Source organism: Ranitomeya variabilis, chromosome 2 (assembly GCF_051348905.1).
Source record: "Ranitomeya variabilis isolate aRanVar5 chromosome 2, aRanVar5.hap1, whole genome shotgun sequence".
NCBI classification, from domain to species: Eukaryota; Metazoa; Chordata; class Amphibia; order Anura; family Dendrobatidae; genus Ranitomeya; species Ranitomeya variabilis.
In genome coordinates, this window is record NC_135233.1 from 449,111,477 (window position 1) to 449,129,098 (window position 17,622).

The 17,622-nt window shown below is 44.3% G+C and overlaps 1 protein-coding gene across 7 annotated transcripts in view; it reads right to left on the reverse strand.

Annotated features, from left to right (window-relative positions):
* MICAL2 (microtubule associated monooxygenase, calponin and LIM domain containing 2) overlaps window positions 1-17,622 on the reverse strand; it is a 278,680-nt gene that overhangs the window by 198,650 nt on the left and 62,408 nt on the right. For all 7 annotated transcript variants that reach the window (XM_077287247.1, XM_077287248.1, XM_077287249.1 and 4 more), the window contains exons 3-4: window positions 3,133-3,340; window positions 2,914-3,030 (exon numbers count right to left, since the gene is read on the reverse strand). In XM_077287247.1, the coding sequence (XP_077143362.1) occupies window positions 2,914-3,030; window positions 3,133-3,340 (325 nt within the window). The remainder of the gene's footprint in view (window positions 1-2,913; window positions 3,031-3,132; window positions 3,341-17,622) is intronic.

Sequence of the window (17,622 nt, forward strand, 5' to 3'; positions counted from 1 at the left end):
GATCATCATGGCAGTAAGCATTATAGCTGCTTTTATGTGGCACTACTGCTAATGAGATATTATGGTGTGCCATGGCACTTGTATACATGTACTACGGGTGGTACTGTCATTCACATAAGTACTACAGATGGTACTATTATATAAACTCCAGATGGTAATATTATATCTATACTACAGGTGATATCATTATATGTATTCTCTAGATGGTACTATTATATGTATAATCTAGATTGTATTATTACGTTTGTACTGTAGATGATACTATTATATGTATAGTCTAGATGACACTATTATACATGTACTGTAGATGACACTATTATACATGTACTGTAGATTACACTATTATATATGCACTGTAGATGGTACTATTATACATGTACTGTAGATGGTACTATTATACATGTACTGTAGATGACACTATTATATATGTACTGTAGATGGTACTATTATACATGTACTGTAGATGACACTATTATATATGTACTGTAGATGGTACTATTATACATGTACTGTAGATGACACTATTATACAGTACAGACCAAAAGTTTGGACACACCTTCTCATTTAAAGATTTTTCTGTATTTTCATGACTATGAAAATTGTACATTCACACTGAAGGCATCAAAACTATGAATTAACACATGTGGAATTATATACTTAACAAAAAAGTGTGAAACAAATGAAATTATGTCTTACATTCTAGGTTCTTCAAAGTAGCCACCTTTTGCTTTGATGACTGCTTTGCACACTCTTCGCATTCTCTTGATGAGCTTCAAGAGGTAGTCACCGGGATTGGTTTTCACTTCACAGGTGTGCCCCGTCAGGTTTAATAAGTGGGATTTCTTGCCTTATAAATGGGGTTGGGACCATCAGTTGTGTTGTGCAGAAGTCTGGTGGATACACAGCTGATAGTCCTACTGAATAGACTGTTAGAATTTGTATTATGGCAAGAAAAAAGCAGCTAAGTAAAGAAAAACGAGTGGCCATCATTACTTTAAGAAATGAAGGACAGTCCGTCTGAAAAATTGGGAAAACTTTGAAAGTGTCCCCAAGTGCAGTGGCAAAAACCATCAAGCGCTACAAAGAAACTGGCTCACATGAGGACCGCCCCAGGAAAGGAAGACAATCTTCCAATAATCTTGAAGGAGTTCCCAGAGATGTTTAGCACTTGTTGGCCCTTTTGCCTTCACTCTGCGGTCCAGCTCAACCCCAAACCATCTCGACTGGGTTCAGGTCTGGTGACTGTGGAGGCCAGGTCATCTGGCTAGCACCCCATCACTCTCCTTCTTGGTGAAATAGCCCTTACACAGCCTGGAGGTGTGTTTGGGGTCATTGTCCTGTTGAAAAATAAATGATGGTCCAACTAAACGCAAACCGGATGGAATAGCATGCCGCTGCAAGATGCTGTGGTAGCCATGCTGGTTCAGTATGCCTTCAATTTTGAATAAATCCCCCACAGTGTCACCAGCAAAGCACCCCCACACCATCACACCTCCTCCTCTATGCTTCACGGTGGGAACCAGGCATGTAGAGTCCATCTGTTCACCTTTTCTGCGTCGCACAAAGACACGGTGGTTGGAACCAAAGATCTCAAATTTGGACTCATCAGACTAAAGCACAGATTTCCACTGGTCTAATGTCCATTCCTTGTGTTCTTTAGCCCAAACAAGTCTCTTCTGCTTGTTGCCTATCCTTAGCAGTGGTTTCCTAGCAGCTATTTTACCATGAAGGCCTGCTGCACAAAGTCTCCTATTAACAGTTGTTGTAGAGATGTGTCTGCTGCTAGAACTCTGTGTGGTATTAACCTGGTATCTAATCTGAGCTGCTGTTAACCTGCGGTTTCTGAGGCTGGTGATGTGGATAAACATTCTCAGAAGCAGAGGTGCCTCTTGGTCTTCCTTTCCTGGGGCGGTCCTCATGTGAGCCAGTTTCTTTGTAGCGCTTGATGGTTTTTGCCACTGCACTTGGGGACACTTTCAAAGTTTTCCCAATTTTTCAGACGGACTGTCCTTCATTTCTTAAAGTAATGATGGCCACTCGTTTTTCTTTACTTAGCTGCTTTTTTCTTGCCATAATACAAATTCTAACAGTCTATTCAGTAGGACTATCAGCTGTGTATCCACCAGACTTCTGCACAACACAACTGATGGTCCCAACCCCATTTATAAGGCAAGAAATCGCACTTATTAAACCTGACGGGGCACATTTGTGAAGTGAAAACCATTCCCGGTGACTACCTCTTGAAGCTCATCAAGAGAATGCCAAGAGTGTGCAAAGCAGTTATCAAAGCAAAAGGTGGCAACTTTGAAGAACCTAGAATATAAGACATAATTTCAGTTGTTTCACACTTGTTTGTTAAGTATATAATTCCACATGTGTTAATTCATAGTTTTGATGCCTTCAGTGTGAATGTACAATTTTCATAGTCATGAAAATACAGAAAAATCTTTAAATGAGAAGGTGTGTCCAAACTTTTGGTCTGTACTGTATGTATACTCTAGATGATACTATTATATATGTACTGTAGATGCCCTGGCAATGTGGTTATGGCGTCCCAAATATCAACTCATCTATAATAATGTCCCATCATTGGGGTAAGTGTGACATGGCACAATCACAAAGCTGATCCCAGCACACAGCCATTACCTCTCGGTGCCACGGCCAGGATTGTCAGTGACACAAGCAGAGGTTTATCTGCATAATAACTGCAGATGTTAGAACGTCCCGGACGCTTGTTGTGTGGCTGCTGCACGCTGACGTCCTGCAGTGCTGCCGGTCCCGGCCCCTTCACTCTGGAATACCCTGGCACATTACACGCTATATGCGGCTGGTGACGCTCCTGTTACATTGTGTCTTATGCACACATTGTGCGACACCATTTCTCTTAAGCACAGAATAAAAAAAAGAAATTACTTTGATTTTCTTGATCTTCCGGCGGTTCTAGGAGTTTGACGAATTCGACATTTACGTGGACCTCAATCCCATGCAGTAGCGCAATCTTAAACAACATGAGCTGTAGCTGCCAAATACCTGCAAGACGCAAGAAAAATGGTGATAATCCATAACAATGCATACAACTGATGCAATACCTCAGCTATTAGAATGATTGTATCCATAGGTTATTGTACATACTGATATGATCAATGGCTCCGGCACAGAACTTTCCATAGAACTTCTTGGCTCCGAGGCACCTGAGGTCGTGGATGGTGTAAGGCCAGAGGTGGAGCACATTGTTCCGGGAGAACGTGTCTCTCTTCTCCACCACGACCACCTTGGCTCCTAAGCAGGCAAGTTCAATGGCTGTCCGGAGTCCACAAGGACCACCGCCGATTATCAAACACTAAGCAAAACAGAGAAGAAGGGATTAGGGCCACAAGATAATCCACATGTACGCACATCGGTATAAAAGTATTAGTGACCGCTGCCTTCTAACTGATCTCTCTAGTTATATGGGCATTCCAACCAGAAGCCATTATTATCAATGATTCCCTGGACATGTGATAACTGCTTTATCAGTGTGGGCCAATTCGATGGGACTCCAATGATTGCCATGTTGGGAGACATAGTACCTAGTTTACTCCAAATGCAAGAGGAGACTGAAATGCTAAGAGGAGACTGAATGGAGCAGCAGTCGAGCATGCACCCCTCCAAGCTATAGGCTTAGAATAGAACGATCGATCCAACCGCCATGACCATCACTGATCCGAGCGCTGGGACCTGCACTGATCCGGCAGCTTGGACCCCCACTGATCTGATAACTAGGACCTGGACTGATCCGAGCAGTTGGACAAGCACTGATCTGGCAGCTTGGAGCCACACTGATTTGACAGCTAGAACCCGAAATTATCTGAGTGCTTGGACCTGCATTCATCTGACTGCTTGGACCCACACTGATCTGACCGCTAGGACACGTAAGAATCCAACCGCCATAACCATCACTGATCCGAGCGCTTGGACGCGCACTGATCTGACAGCTAGGACCTGCACTGATCTGACAGCTAGGACCTGCACTGATCCAACCGCTAGGACCTGCACTGATCCAACTGCTAGGACCCACACTGATCCAACCATTAGGACCTGAACTGATCCAACCGCTAGGATCCACACTGATCCAACCATTAGGACCCGCACTGATCCAACTGCTAGGACCTGCACTGATCCAACTGCTAGGACCCACACTGATCCAACCATTAGGACCTGCACTGATCCAACTGCTAGAATTCACACTGATCTGGCTGCTAGGACCTGCATTGATCCGAGTGATCAGACCTGCATTCATCTGACAGCTAGCACCCACACTGATCCGGCGGCTAGGACCCACACTGATCTGACCGTTAGGACCCACACTGATCCGGCGGATAGGACCCACATTCTACCAGGAATTTTCACTTATGCAATGACCCCTTTAAGGCTCTGATCACATGTGCGTTCGGACAGTCCATTTGCCTAATCTGTTTTAGGAACAGACATATGGAATATATGTTTAGCTGCATCAGTTATACAAATGAAAGCAGGGGGCCACATTGATTATTATGGGGTCTGTCTGGGTTCGTTTTTTAGAATGAAAAAAAGTCATGCATGCCAAACATCTGTGCCGTTCCAAATAAAAACAAACCATTAATAATCAATATACAAAAATGAAGGGACAAACGATCCAGCGGGAACAGAGGCTAAAAGTAAAACGTAGCATTTATTCAAGTTGAAAAAACTCCAAAAATTCAGGCAGCGAAGTATAAAATACTGTTACCAGGACTTCCTAGTTTCCACAGTCTCTTCCTCACGGTCAGACTCTGACCCTACAGATCTACGGGACGTTTCCATCAGTTATGGGGAGTTCAGAGCGTCGCGGATATGTACAAAGCCGCCAAACATTCCAGACCTGTTATAACACGGCATCTTGTTTTGTTAATTAATCTTGAAGTTTAGACATCATCTGTACAATTCATGGGGTGAGGTAAGGGGTCTGTCATAACATATCCCAGTGATTAGGTCATAGCAGATAATGAGGGGTCTGATAAAAGATCTGAGGTCACAGAGTACAGAGGCCGAGGTGATGAGAGGGTGCGGACGTTCTCAGGCTGCCGAGTCAGCCCTGCACTTTATCTCATTTCCTACAGTAAAAGGTAAAATATTCCCAGTCCACGGGACATGATTTCTCCAGTCTCCACCATGTGGTTGATGGTTTGTATTTGTTGCCCTTGGATACATTACAGATCTGTTCTGCCCGATGTATATGTAGGTTTATAACGTGACCAAGGGCACCAAAGTGCAGGCATCTTATCTGCCCAAGTGACCGATCAGTCCAAGGTCAGGGCCACACAGTGCTTCCCCCTTGCTCACATTATCACCCTTTCTAAACAGCCTGCCTTATACTCAGGCACCAACCAACCAGTAACGCTCTCTTGGAGAGGAAAGTGCCCACAGACGTGGTGACGGCGCACAAGTCACGTCCTGGCACAAAGCCTCCGACGGTGGGGTGAGGAGGACGCGGTGAATTCTGTTTTTACACTTGTAGTTTGGAGTATTAGACGGGGCATTCTCACTGGCACTATTCATGGAGACATTATGGTTTACACTACGGTTGGTACCTTCATGGGACTTTTGTATTCTCCGTTGTGCCATTTATGGGGGCACACAAGTTCGTAGTATTAATGAGCACAGGAAGATTGATAGTTGTCAGTATTCATGAGGCATTCCTCCTAGCACTACTCATAAGAGCACTTTGGTTGCCACTACCTCTGGGGTACTCTGCCTGGCACAACTCACTGGGGCACTCTGGCTGATATTATTTATGGGTACTCTGCCTGGCACTATTTATGAGATTACTCTGCGGTATTTCTCCGAGCACTACTCATAACAGCACTCTGACTGCTACTATTCATGGGGTACTCTGGCTGGCACTACTCATAACAGCTCTCTATATGGCATTATTCATGGGGTACTCTGCCTGGTACTACTCACAAGTTCAACCTGACTGACACTATTCATGGGGAACTCTGCCTGGCACTACTCACAAGAGCAACCTGACTGACACTATTCATGGGGAACTCTGCCTGGGGCACTACTCACAAGAGCAACCTGACTGTCACTATTCATGGGGTACTCTTTCTGACACTACTCACAAGAGCAATCTGACTGCCACTATTCATGGGGTACTCTGCCTGGCACTACTCACAAGGGAAACCTGACTGACACTATTCATGGGGAACTCTGCCTGGGGCTCTACTCACAAGAGCAACCTGACTGACACTATTCATGGGGTACTCTTTCTGACACTACTCACAAGAGCAATCTGACTGCCACTATTCATGGGGTACTCTGCCTGGCACTACTCACAAGAGAAACCTGACTGACACTATTCATGGGGTACTCTGCCTGGCACTACTCACAAGAGAAACCTGACTGCCATTATTCATGGGGTACTCTGCCTGGCACTACTCATAAGAGCAATCTGACTGCCACTATTCATGGGGTACTCTGTCTGGCACTACTCACAAGAGCAACCTTCCTGTCACTATTCATTGGATACTCTGCATAGCACTATTCATGGGGTACTTTGCCTGGCACTACTCAGAACAGCACTCTGGCAACTATTATTCATGGTATACTTTGACTGGTGCTACTCATAACAGCTCTCTAGCTGGCCCTATTCATGGGGCACTTTGCCTGGCACTACTCATATCAGCACTCTGGCTTCCAGTATTCATGGGGAACTCTGCCTGACACTACTCACAACAGCAACCTGGCTGCCACTATTCATTAGGTACTCTGCCTGGCACTATTCATGGGGTACTTTGCCTTGCACTACTCATAACAGAACTCTGGCTTCCACTATTCATTGGGTACTCTGCCTGGCACTACTCATGACAGCTCTCTAGCTGGCACTATTCATGGGGTACTCTGCCTGACACTACTTATGACAGCTCTCTAGCTGGCACTATTCATGGGGACCTCTGCCTGACACTAGTCATGACAGCTCTCTAGCTGGCACTATTCATGGGGAACTCTGCCTGGCACTACTCATGACAGCTCTCTAGCTGGCACTATTCATGGGGTACTCTGCCTGGCACTACTCATAACAGCAACCTGCCTGCCACTATTCATTAGGTACTCATCCTGGCACTATTCATGGGGCATTTTGCATGGCACTACTTATAGGAGCACTCTAGCTTACACTATTCATAGGGTACTCTGCCTGGCCCTACTCACAGGAGCAATGTGGCACTGATTGTCCTAGGACTGTTCACAAGGACTTTCACTAGGATCATTCATGGAGACGCTGGTACTACTGCAGCTATATTTGCAGTCTGGCACTATTCATGGAAGGTCAGACACACAATAAATTATGTGGACCAATATCCTAACAGTCATGAACTACTACTCTCAGCATGCTGTGTGGAAACCATCAGCCTCCCCTTGTCATGCCTCCACCCTGTCTATTCTAGAATCACATGGCCTCAAATACACAACGTCCTCCTGCTCAGGCTGCAGACAGGGTTACTCATTCCTAAAAATACACTTGGCGTTCCGAAATCACAGATTACATGCCATTCCCTTTACAAAAGAAAATATCCAACCTCCCCGGCCCAAATCTAGCCCAGATGTTATCAGGGGTGTGGAGAGGGGATGCCAGCGGGCACAGGGCAGATCTGAGAACGGTGTGTGCGGACTCTCGTGGTGCTAGCAGGCAGCGCCATCACCGGTGAGCACTATCAGTTTCTATCTAGGGTGGATACAGGGAGTAAAGTGAACGGCCAGATGTTCATTCATAAAAATATTGAGGAAAAACTCCATCCAGGAAACGGTATTATTCACCAGGAAATGGAGGCGAGTGCCAAAAAAAATCCAGTCCAGTCCATAAAGCTCAGATGTAGTCCTACCCCTGGAAACTAAAGGAAAGGAAGTTGTAATTAATACGCCCCATGATCTCCCATTGGTGACAGAAGTTAGGCACTTGTGCAAAATGGGCAAACCCCCACAATCAACGCAAAGCACTCCAGTGAAAGTTCTCATGTTGCAACCTTTTAATATGCTGTATCATAGAGAAAGCCCATAGTGACTATGGGGCCCCTGGGAAGAGGGCCCGACAAAGGTTAGCTCTATATTTTGCACCAATAGTAAGAACCTGGGCAGGAGCCCTCTTTACATGAGCCTTGCCATACAGAAAAGATAACGGTGAGGGGCAAACATTAGGTCCTCCTGTTTTGGGCAGGGGATAAAGTTGTAGTAGTTGTGGGAGATAAGTATCAGGTCCATCTGTTTTGGTGAGGGTATACAGTTATAGTAGTAGTTGTGGGGGCAAGCATCGGGTCCTACTGTTTTGGGTAGGATATACAGTTGTAGTTGTGGGGATAAGCATCAGTTCCCCCTGTTTTGGGCGGGGGATACAGTTGTAGTAGCTGTGGGGGCAAGCATCAGGTTCATCTGTTTTGGGTAGGGTTTGGGTAGGGAATAGAAATGGAGTAGTAGGTGTGGGAGGCACATGTATTGAGTCTTGTTTTGGGCGGGGGATACAGTTGTAGTAGCTGTGGGGGCAAGCATCAGATCCTCCTGTTTTAGGCGTGGGATACAGTTGTAGTTGTGGGGATAAGCATCTGGTCCCCCTGTTTTGGGCAGGGGATACAGTTACAGTAGTAGTTATGGGGGGCAAGCCTCAGGTCCTCCTGTTCTGGGTAGAGGATACAGTTGTAGTAGTTGTGGGGGCAAGCATCAGATCCTCCTGTTTTGGGTGGGGGATACAGTTGTAGTTGTGGGGATAAGCATCAGGTCCCCCTGTTTTGGGCAGGGGATACAGTTGTAGTAGTTGTGGGGGGCAAGTATCAGATCCATCTGTTTTGGGTAGGGAATATAACTGTAGTAGTAGTTTTGGGAGGCACATGTATCGGGTCCTCCTGTTTTGGGTAGGGGATACAGTTACAGTAGTAGTTATGGGGGGCAAGCATCAGGGCCTCCTGTTCTGGGTAGAGGATACAGTTGTAGTAGTTGTGGGGGCAAGCATCAGATCCTCCTGTTTTGGGCATGGGATACAGTTGTAGTTGTGGGGATAAGCATCTGGTCCCCCTGTTTTGGGCAGGGGATACAGTTGTAGTAGCTGTGGGGGCAAGTATCAGGATCATCTGTTTTGGGTAGGGAACAGAACTGTAGTAGCAGTTGTGGGAGGCACATGTCTTGAGTCCTGTTTTGGGTGGGGGATAGAGTTGTAGTAGTTGTGGGGGCAAGCATCAGGTTCACATGTTTTGGGTAGAGGATATAACTGTAGAAGTAGTTGTGGGAGGCACATGTATTGAGTCCTCCTGTTTTGGGTAGGGGATACAGTTCTAGTAGTTGTGGGGGCAAGCATCGGGTCCTCCTGTTTTGGGGAGGGTATACAGTTATAGTAGTAGTTGTGTGGGGAAAGCATCAGGTCCTACTGTTTTGGGTAGGATATACAGTTGTAGTAGTTGTGGGGGCAAGCATCAGGTCCTCCTGTTTTGGGCGGGGGACACAGTTGTTGTAGTTGTGGGGGACAAGTATCAGATCTATCTGTTTTGGGTAGGGAATATAACTGTAGTAGTAGTTGTGGGAGGCACATGCATCGGGTCCTCCTGTTTTGTGTAGGGGATACAGTTACAGTAGTAGATATGGGGGTCAAGGATCAGGTCCTCCTGTTCTGGGTAGAGGATACAGTTGTAGTAGTTGTGGGGGCAAGCATCAGATCCTCCTGTTTTGGGTGGGGGATACAGTTGTAGTTGTGGGGATAAGCATCAGGTCCCCCTGTTTTCGGTAGGGAATATAACTGTAGTAGTAGTTGTGGAAGGCACATGTATTGAGTCCTGTTTTAGACGGGGATACACTTGTAGTAGCTGTGGGGGCAAGCATCAGGTTCACATGTTTTGGGTAGAGGATATAACTGTAGAAGTAGTTGTGGGAGGCACATGTATTGAGTCCTCCTGTTTTGGGTAGGGGATACAGTTCTAGTAGTTGTGGGGGGAAAGCATCTGGTCCTCTTTTTTGGGTACGGTAGAAAGTTGTAGTGGTAACGATGAGGGGCGAACATCAGGTCCACCTGTTTTGCATAGGTGATACAGTTGCAGAAGTAGTTGTGGGGGCAAGCATCAAGTTTTCCCCTATTTTGGTAGGGAACAGATTTCTACTGGCAATCACAGGTGGGAAGCATCTGGTAGTAGTGGTGGGGCGTAAGCATCACGTGTTTCTGCTTTGGGAAGGGGAGAGACTTGTGTTAGTAGAAATCATCCCTGGTGCCTTTTTGCCTGCTGTGAAGTGATATTTTATGGTTATTCTCTATTTTGCACTTTCCAAACAAAGTGCCATTCACCTTGCAGCTCTTTTTACCCCGGTGTCCACAGACCTTGGCTTGGTCCATAGTGCCTTCCATAGAGAGGTCCGGACAGGTATTTCACACTGTTGACATGTCTTACATCCCATATGGGGTGTAGATTTAGGAGTTGCAATGTTGTCTTGTCCTTTTACCTCCTTGACACCTGTGCCCCCCTGGTCACAAAAGAGGACGGCAGTGTTATACATGGTATGTGAGTTGGGGGTCACATTCTGCATTGGGGTCCAGATCTCGGTCTATGTGTCTAAACCACATCACTGGGTGGCAGGTACCACGGTATCTACACCAGGACCCGGCTACTTCCCAGTGAAGACTGGCACCACGGCCTCTATGCTCCATTATAAGGTTTGAGTTGTTATAAATAAACCCTTCCTCGGACTTTTCCAAGTAGACGCACATGAAATACTCGTCTGATTCTCTTTTCCGCAGTGTGGAAATTCTGATTGTACATTGTCATACTTTCCCAGCCTCCCGACGGACGCTCCAGAAAAAGCTGATGACACAACGCACAGAACAAGATGTTCTGAACATGTTTTACAGACTTTCTGGATGAGGTTTGGGGACATGAAGGTGCAAAAAAAGGGAGAGAATTCTCAGAAATGTTTCATTTGAAAAATTCACATCTGATTGGCAGAATCCGCAGTTCTCCATAGATGGCCAAAGTCTGAGCTGTCCCCATCACGTAACCAAATCTTCATTCCCCCTCTTCCTCCAGCGACTGAGGTTCATTCCTCCATTCATGCTCCAAGTTATACACAGCAGTCAAGATGAAGAAACAAAGCTGCAGGGTAAAGCATGGCGGTGGGACAGAGAAACAGACCGAGCTTCTAGAAAGATCGGAGATAAGATTCAGACTACCTCCATTGTAGGGAGTCATTGATCACATCTGTGAAGACGATACGTTGTCCTCCAGACTGATACATTGTACTGCACTGATACATTGTAGCAAACCTACAGGGCAGGAGGAAAATTGGTCACTAGATTGGTCTAGAGTCCTAATATTTTGCAACTTGCTTCCAGACGACGGCACATTGGAATGCTGAACCTTGTAGTCCTTCTCCAGCTAATGTTTAACACCAAATTGAGACCATTCTGGAGTCTTAAAAATCCAGATAACCAGTGGTGCTGGAGCTGCGGGCGGTGGTCTCCATCCAGTGGTTCTCCAGCTGTTGCAAAACTACAATGCCCAGAGTCCCCCGACTGCTTGCAATTGTCATGACATGCTGGGAGTTGTGGTTCTGCTACGTGCCCTATGATGGCGACATTCAGCACACGACACTTGCTCCCTCTTATCTATAATAGGGAGGATTTGTTGCTGGACAGCGGCCAGTCCCCATATCCTGGATAAGACCCAGCTGCCTCCACATCCAGATCACTAAAAGCAAACAGTGGTTTAAGCCGGGATGTTCCCTGCGCTCCTTTGACAACCCTGCCGGCTCGTGTCTCTATAAGGAGAGGGGAAATCTCGGGTTCCACGCAGATGAACATCTTAGGAGGTCTGAGAAAGCAAAGACAAATGATCAGAATCTTTCAAAGCAAACTAGAATTAGAAGCAGATTGAGCAAAACCTTCTCCCAAACGAAGTGCGACACGGCTACATGCACCACGAAGAGGGGGCGTCAATGGTCTTAAAGGGGGACGACACTTATTGCAAAGGGCTCCCTCACTATAAGTCTCCATACTAATGTTAAGATCTGTTTCATTAAGGTCCTAAAGAACAAAAATGGAAAGAAAATACAAAATATACTGCCCTATTGGGGTACGTTGGGCGCTGCTGGGGTCCATCATGGAGCCCTTTAACTACTTTCTGCTTCCGTAGGCTGGCTACAATGTATCAGTGTTTCCCTAAGGTCAGCATTTTACATCCTATTTTGATTAGTCGGCCTGACATGACATCATCCTCGCGGTATGACGCACTTGTGACGTCACGCCAGGCTGGTTAATCAAAAGAAGAGCCGTGGAAGCTGGTAGGTAGGAGGTGGTTTGCAGAGCGCCCATCTGACAGCCACAGATTACTGACATGGTCGAAGGACAGATCCTGTTAATCGATTTCCACCATCTCTAATTATGAAGATAAATCAGAAAAATATTATATCAATATACATGGTGTTCTGAGTCTATGCATAGCAACAGTAAGACTATTAAATTTGGGATATTTAAGCTTTGCTCCCAAAACTGCCAAGAAAGGTCCAAAAATTATCCGTCAACAGCCCAAAAACAACCACTTATGAGCATGGTTTTATTAATACTTGCCCCATTGAGGTCCAGTGTCAGCAAAATCGTGACTTTTGGCAACTTTGTGACTTGCTGGTCCATGCTACTGGATCCAATAACGGAGATGGCATCTTTTTAGACCAGATGGATTGCAGAGGAAACTATCAGCAGCATGGAGGGTTGAAAATAGATCAACTAACAGATTTTGGGAGTTTTAGCTGTCACTGATAGGTCTTTTAGGTCTAATTAGATTCGGATTTATAAAGGCAAAAGAGCAAGGAGATTACACCATAAAAGTGGCAACTTGCCCAAAGGGAGGGGCAACCCGAGCACAACCGGCAGGAAAGTGCATTGTGTCTGTGATGTGCTCTGGGAGCACTCAGCTCCTTTCTACACTTAAATCTGCCAACGTCCTCACTTATCAGAAGGGAAATATATACCGTTACCAGGCTACTGGTAACAGGATGATGGCTGGAGCCGTGACCTAGGACAACAGGCATGTCCTGTGCTGACAACACGGTACTGAACGCAGCCAGTGTGCACATTCTGCAAACGATCCAGGCACTGCGCAGGTATACAGCCATGAGAATATACTCATAAAAAGTTCATAGATGAACTGCAGCACATGACATATCACACCGTGTCATTATGGATTTACCAAAACTAGGCCAAAATGCAGAAGCGGTGCATGAAAAAATTAAGTACACTCTTAGAGCTTCCATCGGAGTTAAGAGGGTAAGTGTCAGTCAGGTGTTGCTAATCAAATGCTCTTTATTAATTGTTTAAAGCACCACTCCAGCATTGCTGTTTTTTTTTTCAGAGCTGGAGTGGCGCTTTAAATGTAAGCCCCCAGCCGCCGTTCCTATAGTCACTTTCACCTTTTACCCACACCGCTCTGGTCCCGCAGCGCCATCTGGTTCTCATAACTTCTCACTAGCCGTAAGTCAGAACTTATGTCACAAAAGCTCAATGCAAGTCTATGAGAGCCAGAACAAGGCTCTGAGATGCACTGAAAAGTGACCTTTGCCACGCTCCGTGAAACACTGGTCACTCCTCGCCGGAGACCGCCGGGAGCGACACTGGAAAAGGATGAAGGTGAAGGCACGTGAGTATGAGACAGGGAGCACCACTTCAATGGTATAATAAAAAAAAACACTGGAGTGGTGCTATAAGTGTGACCACCTCTATAAAAGTAGAAGTTTTGGCAGTTTGCTGATTTGGAGCATTCATGTATGATAGGAAGGACATCAGTAATAATATTAGAGAAGCAATTGCTGCTGCCCAACAATCTGGAGTAATAAGACCACTTCCAAACAAATTGTAGTCAATCATTCTACAGTGAGAAAGATCGTTCACAAGTGGAAAACATTCCAAACAGTTGACAATCTTGAGAAAAGTTGACATTCTAGCAAATTAATCCAAGGTCAGACCGTGCAATTCTTAGAAAAAATTACAGACGATCCCCAAGAGCTACAGCTCAGAGTCTAAAGGCCTCAGTTAGTGTGTTAAAGGTTAAAGTTCATAACATTAAAATTAGAAACAGATTGAACAGGTATGGCTTGTTTGAAAGAGATGGGAATTAGGTTTGCTGTATAAAACTTAATATACCCCTTCTTCTAGGCAATTAAGAGCCCAACTATGGCACCTTTGTCCATGCATCCCTCTCTAATGATACGAGTTACCTCTGCACTTCTAATTGGCCAATTGAATATCCGTGTGTTGTTTTATGGGTACAATTACTCCCAACAAGTCACTTCTATTGAGGGTTCTTTTGAAAGGACTCAAGAGCATCAGTACAGTGCAGATTCCAAGAATGAGTGAACTACATTCATCGAACTTTTTACATTCCTATGAAATTTCACAAGGAAGTGTCAGCGTTAATTCACTTTCAAAGGCAACTGAAAATATGCAACACTGTATGTAATATATCTACATGGTATCTGCGAGTAGCTATCACTGCTGCAGGTACAAACACATGGGGATGATACCAGAATCCCAGAATGGTAATTATTCAGGTCGGGGCTCTCTATTTCAAATACAAAACTCCAAATCTGCAACTTTCCTTAAAGGCGTTGTCTCATTTTTTTTATAAAAGGCAAAACTGCAATCAACTTTGCAACTGATCTCTTATTAAAATCCTCTCTGTTCTGAAGATCAGTGGGATTTGTCATTCTATAATTTACATTGCCTAGGTTACTGGCCACTGCTGCCGTCTATTAGAGGTGGTCGGTTTCCTAGGAACGAAGTGCATGCTTGGTAGCAGAAACTGAAAACGCACAATTTTGGTCAGTGGCTTGACCAATCAAAGCGTCAGTCATCAGGAGTGCAGCACCCACCCTGGCACGCAGGAATCAGGGAGGCAGGGAAAAAGTGTGTTCACAAAGACTGGAGACAGGAGACATAAGACAAGCCCTTTAAAGAGATTTTGCCAAAAAAAAGCAATGATCACCTATCCACAGGCGCTTTACTCACCCCTACTTCTTCCTATCTGTAGTCAAGGGCAGAATGGTTGCTCTAAACGCGCTATTCATTTTCTATAAAGTGACAGGTGACAGATCTACTAAGCTCTCTCGGTCAAAACAAAAGATACTAAACGTTGTGTCTGCACAGCTCCACAACCATGCCGCTCTAACTATAGAGATGGGGCTATTTCTAAATGTTATCATATTCTCTACTATTGCCAAAGTTTCCTAAAATCCCCAAAATATCAAGATCGGATCTATAGATATATATATGCTCAATTCTGGCTGCCTAAAGTGAACACTAGGGGGAGCTCAGCGCAAACAGTCATGTTATAAAGTTCAACAGTGGCTGTATAAAGCCGTGTACAGTGAGCCCCCCCTAGTGGTGGCCGCAGAAAGGCAGAATTTATCAAATAGAACTGCAATATCACAAGTCAGACTCAAAGTTGTTGCCATCCATTAATCTGTAGTCTCTGAAAGGCATATAAATTGAGTTGCATTGCCCTCCTGCTACCCTTCGCTGCTTTACAGTGTCGGTGTTCACACACCAGGAGGCGCAGGATGAACATTAGCAGAGCGATACCTCTGCTTGCTGTGAGTATACCTTTATCTTCTAACATTAGCATCCTATATACTATGAAACACTAAGATATGATCAGACGGGAGAGATTATCATGCAAAGATTAGGATGGACGTGGAAACGGCACACACAACGGGCGAGTGAGGTGATGAGTGAAATATGCGCATCAGAGCCCTGATATACACCCGGACGGGGGGGATCAGCCCCTGCTTCGCACATCCCTTTGGCCGAACACTGACATCTTTCCTGCTAGTTAAAGCATTTGGCACCGAGCAAAATCATTTCTTTGTTAAGACAAGTGCCAAAAATGTCAGTGATGTAACGCAGTTCAACGATAGTGCGTGCTAAGGTTTCACCAAAGGGAACGACAAAGAAGATTATACACAGGCAATGGGGCGGTCAGCGACTGACAGGACTGGAGGGGAACCAAGAAGTGGAATACCAAAGCCATATAATATCAGCGCTGTATGATAGCAGTACAATATAATACAGGGACCATATAATATCAGGGCTGTATGATATCAGTACAATATAATACCAGGACCATATAATATCAGAGGTGTATGATATCAGTACAATATAATACCAGGACCATATAATATCAGCGCTGTATGATATCAGTACAATATAATACCAGGACCATACAATATCAGCGCTGTATGATATCAGTACAATATAATTCAGGGACCATGTAATATCAGAAATGTATGATATCAGTACAATATAATACAGGGACCATATAATATCAGGGCTGTATGATATCAGTACAATATAATACAGGGACCGTATAATATCAGAGATGTATGATATCAGAGATGTATGATATCAGTACAATATAATACAGGGACTATATAATATCAGAGATGTATGATATCAGTAGAATATAATACCAGGACCATATAATATCAGGGCTGTATGATACCAGTACAATATAATACCAGGACCATACAATATTAGCGCTGTATGATATCAGTACAATATAATACCAGGACCATATAATATCAGCGCTGTATGATATCAGTACAATATAATACAGGGACCATGTAATATGAGAGATGTATGATATCAGTACAATATAATACCAGGACCATATAATATCAGGGCTGTATGATATCAGTAGAATATAATACAGGGACCATGTAATATCAGCGCTGTATGATATCAGTACAATATAATACCAGGACCATACAATATCAGCGCTGTATGATATCAGTACAATATAATTCAGGGACCATGTAATATCAGAAATGTATGATATCAGTAAAATATAATACAGGGACCATATAATATCAGGGCTGTATGATATCAGTACAATATAATTCCAGGACCATACAATATCAGCGCTGTATGATATCAGTACAATATAATACCAGGACCATATAATATCAGCGCTGTATGATATCAGTAGAATATAATACAGGGACCATGTAATATCAGAGATGTATGATATCAGTAAAATATAATACAGGGACCATATAATATCAGGGCTGTATGATATCAGTACAATATAATACAGGGACCGTATAATATCAGAGATGTATGATATCGGTACAATATAATACAGGGACTATATAATATCAGAGATGTATGATATCAGTAGAATATAATACAAGGACCATATAATATCAGGGCTGTATGATATCAGTACAATATAATATGAGGAACACATAATATCAGCGCTGTATGATATCAGTACAATATAATACCAGGACCATATAATATCAGCGCTGTATGACATCAGTACAGTATAATACAGGGACCATATAATATCAGGGCTGTATGATAGCAGTACAATATAATACCAGGACCATATAATATCAGCGCTGTATGATATCACGTACAATACAATACCAGGACCACATAATATCAGAGATGTATGACATCAGTACAGTATAATAATAACAGGACCATATAATATCAGGGCTGTATGATATCAGTGCAATATAATACCAGGACCATATAACGGCAGGGCTGTATGATATCAGTACAGTATAATAATAACAGGGCCATATAATATCAGAGCTGTATGA